This window comes from Alosa pseudoharengus, unplaced genomic scaffold, assembly GCF_046254945.1.
Source record: "Alosa pseudoharengus isolate Yale_2024_CS ecotype anadromous, Long Island Sound unplaced genomic scaffold, YU_APseudo_1.1 YU_APseudo_1.1_scf_5, whole genome shotgun sequence".
Taxonomy (NCBI): domain Eukaryota; kingdom Metazoa; phylum Chordata; class Actinopteri; order Clupeiformes; family Clupeidae; genus Alosa; species Alosa pseudoharengus.
In genome coordinates this window covers 26,866,790-26,874,952 of record NW_027468837.1, presented here as the reverse complement: position 1 = coordinate 26,874,952, position 8,163 = coordinate 26,866,790, and the positions used below count along the sequence as shown (strand labels likewise).

Here is an 8,163-nt window from a genome sequence, read left to right as displayed (position 1 = left end):
TGTTTACAACTGTGTCAGACAGGCTAAATCTTTGTTAATTTTAAGTGAGTTAATATTGCCTTGCACTGTCAAGGTACCCTATCCATTCAGAATTATTTAGGCCAAGCATTCAATTAGGCCCTATAGGCTACTGTTGAAAAATAATAGATAGATTCATATAATGTAATAGAGCCCTAATGTGCAGTAGCCTATGTGGCTTTGAAAAGCACAGATCTGCAGACACAGTGGACTTGCCTTTTAAAAACATTTGGTCAAGAAGCTGTCTGTAGCTGGTAGGGGGCATGTGAATGTCGTGTCTTTTTTAGTTAGACTATAGATGTCCCTATGATCAAGTGTAGCATGTTCAGACAGTCATGTAGTCCAGGGGTTTTCAACCAGTGGTCCGCAGCCCACTTGTGGTCCGTGAGGACTGCTAGTGGTCCGTGAATATGGATTCAGTAACGTAGTTTCAATGTGGGAATCAGTATTTTTATTCAGTGGTGGTCCTGGGGTTGCATAATTAGTCAGAATGGTGGTCCCTGGTTCACAATCAGTTGAAAACCCCTATAGGCCTACATATCATATGCGTAAACCTTTTTATAGACATTTATTCAACGGCCTATGTTTTCTTAACAATACACAGACCATACTTTCTTACTGTGGCTTCAGCTGTAATTTGTGGATGGGGTGTTGAGTCCAGTTAGGAGGTTTTCTTCACTGCTCTGTATATTTAAACTTTTGGCAAAAGGCAGCAGTAGACCAGAACATATATGTTTACTGTGCAGGGGTGAATTGGGAAAGAAGAAATTGTGAGTGCACGATAAAACCATGAAAAGTTTGAATAATTTATCCACATTCTAAATGGTTTGAAGTTACACTGCAGGACGGATACATCATTGTGAGAGAAAATCCTATATCCTGAAAACATAATTAAGAGCCAACTGGCCTCTCCGTTAATTATCAAATATTGAATTAGACATTTTATGTTGTTCCCATCAACTCTATTAAATCAGTGAACTGAACTGAACCAAAAGGTCAAAACTAAAAAATGACTGAGAAAAAGGAGAGCATGTAGACCTGCTTAAATAAAGGCTTTTTTGCATCATACAGGAGAGCCTCAATTAGGTTTCTTTCTTTAATTTTTTTAAAATGAGATGTTCTCTTGTTTTTCACAATAAATATTTTGAAATTGGTAACACTTCATACACTGGGAATGTGAGTGGAAACTGTAAAACTCTGTCATAGTACACCAACTGCACCAAAAACACACTCATCTATGTGCAACCAGACACAGAATCTCTTCTGCAATGACAAGGAATCTCTCACACAAAACCAGTTCACCATAACATGTACAGGTTTTCTTTATTGCAGAAAATGAATTGTACTTTTGGAATTCCCCTTTGTGTCACTCATCTCTTTTCAGGAGGTTTATTGCACTTGGATGTCTTGTATTTAACTTGGGAATGCCCTTGTGGAGTGGCAGAGGAGCCAGTTAGGGCTGTAGGACCACGAAAGAGAGAAAGAGAGAGAGAGAGAGTGAGAGAGATCTGCAACCACAACACCTGTGGCACAGACCAGAGAATGAGAGAAAGAGGAAGATGGCCGCCTGCATCAGGTCAAAAGCATAGATGAAGAAGTAAGGAGAGGGGAGGGTGGGTATGAAATTCCACTTTTTCCATATCATGTTATAAGTTATCAAAATCAAAATCAGTAACAATACCCACAGTTTTTTTCTCTTTTTTTTGTCATTGTTTGCCTTTCTTAGAAAACAGAAGAACAGGATACATGGCAATGCTTTTTATATTTCAGCTGGGGAAAGAAAACCTTCCAGCTTTTAGAAGTTGAAGCCGATATTTTTTTTTAAAACAGTTTTTTTCCCCTTGTTTGTTGTCTTCATCTTTCTTTTTTAAACATAATGGTTTCAATGTCACAATCCACACTGGTAAATGTAGCAGTTAAAAAAGCGCTGCTCATAGTCCTCTCAGATGACAAATGGGTCAGCTTTGCTCAGCAGTTTTGTCCACCAAACACTGTCTTTGAAAAGCCAACGTGTGCTGAGAAAGAGCAAGAGGGCAAGGCGAGAGAGCAACATCAGTTCTTTAAGGGTCCTTTGATATCTGAAGATGAGGGAAGGCGCACAGAGGCATGGCTGTGAGGCAGACGTTTGGAGGGGGACTGCAGTGTCTGCGCCCAACTCTGCCACCCCCTACAGCCACCCGACAGCCACTCACTCCACCCCATCCTCCACCGGGATCGTGCCTGTTGGGAGTGAGGGGGTCGGGGGGCCTCATACGGTGGTGACCCTCATCACCACCTCCCTGTTGGTGGCGGAGCCCAGGCGGTGCTCTGTGGGCCTCAGCTGGCTCAGGATGTGCAGGATGGTGTAGCCGCAGTGGTGGTTGAGTATAGTCCTTACGCGCTGGCCAGTGCGCCCGGCGCGGTCGCTCAGGCCGGAGCTGTGGGGGCCGCCGCTGCCCCCCCGTGACCCTCGCCCCCCTCCCCCTTTGCCCCCCGAGCTCAACGGGTCACCAAGGTCCTTGGCCTTCTCATAGTTCAAAACTTTCCACTGTTGGTTCACCGCCTGCCATCGCTTAAATATCCGGTACACCGATGAGCCCTCATGGATTATAAGGCCTACAGAGAGAGCGAGGGTAGGAAAGAAAGAGAGAGCAAAAGACAAGCTCAAGAGAGAGAGAGAGATTTGGAGGGAAGGATGGAGGACAGGGAGAGAGAGGGATGGAAGAGGGATGGAAGGATGGAGAGAGAGAAAGAGAGACAAGAGGAACGAGTAGAAGTAGAGAAAGTTGGTAGATATGTGTGACAAACATACAGAGGAAGACAGCAAGAAGTGTGGGGAGGGGTGGAGGGAAAAAGACAGCATCAAAGTGGATTGGAAGAGATGGCGGTTGCAGACATGATGGAGTGAAAGAGAAAGAGATTAGACAGAGATAAAGAGAAGAGGGAGGGATAGAGAAGAGGGAAGGGGGGATTGGGAGAGAGAACAGAGGGAGAGAGAGTGAGATGTTAAGAATTCAACCCCACCAAAATGCATTTGGGAATATAAAATGAGCAATCCCTCACATGAGCACAAAAGTAAATATTTAAAAGAGACGGCAAAAAAAGGACTGTTGGATTGCCGCTTCGCATTTGCAGTGCAGACATATTGCACAGACAATGACCTAGCCACAAGCAACTAAATGAAAGAAAGAAAGAAAAAAAGACAAGCACAGACAAAAGCACATCAATTACTCATACTGCACAGAAGCTAGGCAATAAAGATCCAACCACAGCTGATGTCCAGAACTATGAATACTAAATGACATAATCAATAATACAAGCACAAAGCAAACACTTGAAAAATATCTTGCTATTTCTCAGAACAAGATATCACTGGCAAAACAAAACATAGCTGCAAACACAAACTGCAGCGACCACCACCGTGGTCTTGCCAAATACTGCTGACTAACGAGAAAGTAGGACAAGCTGTATGCGACTGTGAGTCAGACATGCAAACCCACTCCTGTTTTGCCTTGTAAACTTCCCCAGAAACAACAGGGTTTGGCAAGTCATGCTGGCCTCAATCAATCAGTGATATATATATATAATCTTTTAATTTAATTATTCATTTTGGGGCGCGGATACTTTCAAGTGTCAAGTGATTTATTGGGGTGACATTAGCCATGTCATCAGTGATATGACCATTTTCATTGTCTCGATGGGGACACAGAAGTAGCTGTTTACGCATGCACAAAATAGCTGGGCCTCGGGATGTGAGAGTTCATCACCGTTCTACCATGATGACATTGCACTACTGCTAGGCGCAGGCGAATTACATGATTGCAGAATATGTTCCACTTAATTTTTCCCACATCACCACTAAGAGCTGAAGTTATGATCAGAAATTATATCACTGTAATGCTAAGGTGTCCACACCATTATGGAACTAAACAATTTTTTGTATTGGTTTAGAGTCACAGAATGCACCTTTGAGGTTGGTTAATATTGTTTGCAATGGATGAAACAGCTTTTTCTCCTCGAACATTACACCTGCAGTGCAGACATCTGTTTATTATAATGGCCATAAATTACTCTCTTTACCAACTACTTTATTTTAACATCTGTAAACATAATATACAGAGAAAACAATGTATTAAGAATATTCAGCACCCACTGTGTAGTAAATAAGGTCCGGAGTTACGACTGCAGCCCGCCTTGCATATAAATCTCCTTATCTGTGGAGGCACCCAGCAAGACCTCTTTATGAACAGTCACTGTGCACACTGACACTGGCCTTTTGTTCTCCTGCACCACAAACACACCTGATTCAGCTGGGCCTGGCACCCCTCAGAGACGATTGTGAAATCAGGTGTATGAGATTTGGGGCTTGGAAATATATCCTGCAGCATGGACATTCTAGTAGTTGTCTTCCCCCCTTTTGTAGTCTGTAAATCTGGCCGAGTAACTCTATGCTCAACTATGCACACAACATCTTGGAGTCAGAGCATAGATATGTTTTTTTTCTGCTGTTTATGTTTTGATTTTTGGATTTTGAAAAACCTTGAAGAATTATTAATTTATATTTCCTTTTTGTTGTCCCTTCAATGAGGTTGTTCAGAAATTACCAAGTTTGGTGAAGTTTGTTTCACCATTTTGCCAAATTATTCCTAATTATATGTTTGTTTGATTTGTAACTCACAGATGTCTTCTACTTTTTAAACGCAGCATTCACTACAACTAACTGATACATTGGGCACCTTACCTCACCCACCCATGCTGTTTTTCATTGGCCTGTGTAAATGCAGGCGCATCACTCCTGAGTTGCACAGGGTCCACTCACCTATACAAACGATGTCCATGAATCCGTACATGCCGTAGCAGATCTGGAAGAGCAGGTCCTGCCGCTGCCACTTGGCCGAGGGGCTGAGCGAGGACCACACCAGCCAGGAGATGCTGGCAATGAGGAACAGCGAGCCCAGGATGATGGCGGCGATCTGGACCTTCTCGATCACTGTCAGGGAAATGGCCTGCCACTGGAGGGAGGAGAGAGGGGAGGAAGATGAGGGAGAGAGAGGTTTAAGACTCTTATATTAAACCATTAACATACATTCTCACATCAGTTACATCAGCATGATCCTCAAATCAAAACCTCACAAGTCATGAGCGCTTAGGTGTTTTAAGCCCCCAACGTTGTCTTCCAGGCAGCACTGCATGGAAGGCACTAGGGTTAGGCAAGGGTTAGGGTTAGGCAAGGGTTAGGGTTAGGCAAGGGTTAAGGTTAAGGTTAGGGTTAGGTGCCTTGAAGTCGACGGTTGCAGCGCTGCCTTGAAGTCTACGGTGGGGATTTAAAACACCATCGAGCCAAGGCTTACATCCTCCTTCCATCTAATAAGGGGGGGGGGGTTGTTTGAATGCTCATCAATGCTAAAACTTTTGGAGACTGCATTTCAGTCCCAAATTAGCTCCAAAATATTTCACATGCAAGTGATGAAAACAGCTGGAAGAGGTATGCCCCATATGGCCCCCTGACAACACACAAGCAGATGGCAGTTGAAAGCATTTTTTATGACTGGATTAGTTACAAAACTTATATTCCCCTTGATACCATGTCTGTCTGAATTAACAATATACTACAACAGTCTTGGACTGAGCAAGCAAAGCCTCACAAACACCATGATGTACAGCAAGCAAAGAACATTGTTTATTCAGGACAAGTTGTTGATGATGCACTGGACAATTTTCAATTTTAAGATAAAAAAAAATGCTGCATTGCAGTCCATCTCTGCCCAATCAGTTTTGAAAGAGTGTCTCCTGGAAACATGGTGTTTTTGATTGTGTAAAATACAGCTATTTCAATTGTTTGGGTAATCTGGGCATTTGGGAGTGTGCTGCTCCCTCTCATTTACCCCTCCTTGCCCCCCATCACCCCCATACCAACACCAACACACACACGCACACGCACACGCACACACACACACACACACACACACACACTCACTCTCTCTCTCTCAATTTCCTTGCTTGTTCACCTCTTTGTATGCAATTTCCTTTGACAACTAAGTGTTGACAGAACCTATTTTTTGTTTCCTCTCTATCTCTCTTTCTCTCTCTCTCTTTCTCTGTTGCACACACACACACACACACACACACACACACACACACACACACACACACACACAGTGCACACACAGTTACCTGCAGGGGATTTTTGGTGCTTATGGCCAGCACTTGGTATTTGAAGTAGCAGAGCTCACAGCTCCAGGACCCTCTCTCGCTGATCCAGCGGATGAGGCAGGGCTGGTGGGTGCAGCGCACTGAGCCGTCACAGCGGCATGGGCTCAAGAGCTCCCCCTGTGGGACAGAAAGGAGAATGACAGGTCATCAACATTAGACGATCATTCAGATGAGGAAGGGGTACCCTCAGTCCTTGTATACTTATGCTTCTTCTTGATGGTCCATCAGTTCCTGTGTTAAGTGTGTGTTAGATATAGACATTAGAATTAAAATTCTAAACAGGCATTTTGATCTCTTCAAATATTTGAACTATTGCGGTAGTGGCGATGATAGTGGTTTGGTGGCTTTGAAAATGTTAAAGTGGAAAGTTGTGAGTTAGATCCCAGGGGCTTTCACTGCTGTAACTAATGCCATGTTACATACTGTGGCATGCACTACTGTGCCCCTGAGCAAGGCACTTAACCCCAGGGGGCTCCAGGGGAGTTATCCCTGTTGGCCTTGCTCATGGTAAGCTCCTCCCTGTGCAGCGTGCGACTCTTGTGGCCAGTCACTCTGGATCAAAATGTGAATGCATATTTGAGTTATTTCAATATGCACATTAAATTAAAGGCCTTATTATTTTGTACCCATAAATAAACAACAAAGAACTCCATTCAAAGACTACATATGTATGTGCAAATATGGTTTGACATTCTCCTGAAGCTCCAACGATCCTCTGTCAGAATTGTAACCAAACAGATAGATTATAGCATTTTAGTCCATTTCAGACCATTTTAATCCCTTTGCAAGTCTTACAGCATCTGTGTTGATTGTGAGAAAAAATACATTAGACTTGAACTTAAGCCATAACTTAGACAACACATACCGGTACATATTTTGTTTCTTATAGAGCGGTTTCAGAGCAAAAGTCAATGCAGTGCCATTGACTAAGATCATAACACAACAGAGAGATGTTTTTTAACCATGCTGCCACCTCTGACTTTCATACATGCCACAGGTTGATGACCACCATAAGTTAACACATCGGCCCACTGAAAATAGTGATGATGACACAACAGCAAGGTTCTGGCATCCCTGGAAGTACAGACACTGATAAACATCTATCTAACTATAGAATATTATAACTGAACACACGTTTAACAGTAAAACACTGTGACTAATATGTCTACCTGTAGAGTAACTGTAAACATATAGTATGGTTGTATTGTTGTTCATGCACATTCCCATTGGGCTACAACTATTCTGGAGAAATTTTCATGATCATCCAATTACAACATATGGAACCAGATATGTGGTTGCCCAGCAACATTGCCCAAAAAGTTGCCACATGTATCATTACCTTTACTGTGGAAGACTGTAAAACTCTTCAAATAAAAGTGTCTTCTAAATCACAAAATGCTGTAATGATTACATAGTAAAATCAATGCTTAGCATCACACAGTTGAAAATGGACAATATGAGACAATTTCCGACTACAACATAATTCTAAAAGGCTGATGCCTGCCATTGTAATTTGTTGATGCTTTTGTACAACAAAGCAACAAACAAGTGAGTCAGATAACAAAACAGAAGATTAAGAGGAAGCTAAAAATCAGTGCCATTGCGGGAACCAAAAAGCCTTAAAACCTTGCCTCAGAGAGCAACAGGCATAAATGCAGGAAGCAGGGAAAGTATTAGCAGAGTCACGCATCGACCCCCGTGTATCTTTACATGCAGTCGCTGAGCTCCATGCAATAACACTAAACTGGGATGAGTGAGTCACAGGAAGTGCACAGTCCAGAGGAAGTGATGGTGATGGCAATGAGCCCAAAGGAAGCCTTTCATACAGTTGGCTAGGCTCGGAGAGCACTCAGGCCTCACTACTGATCTCCGCAAACAGCTTCTCTTAATGGAGCCCCAGACCGCACTCAGATGTGTGACTGACTCCAGATATCGGGGACCAATAAAAATTAT

General features: G+C 43.0%; 1 protein-coding gene across 1 annotated transcript in view; it reads right to left on the bottom strand.

The window, feature by feature from the left end:
• Positions 1-2,266: 2,266 nt before the first annotated feature.
• Positions 2,267-8,163, bottom strand: part of LOC143104356 (E3 ubiquitin-protein ligase MARCHF9-like) — a 20,094-nt gene continuing 14,197 nt past the window's right edge. The window contains exons 2-4 of the mRNA XM_076268385.1: positions 6,172-6,327; positions 4,817-5,009; positions 2,267-2,613 (exon numbers count right to left, since the gene is read on the bottom strand). Coding sequence (XP_076124500.1) covers positions 2,267-2,613; positions 4,817-5,009; positions 6,172-6,327 — 696 coding nt within the window. The remainder of the gene's footprint in view (positions 2,614-4,816; positions 5,010-6,171; positions 6,328-8,163) is intronic.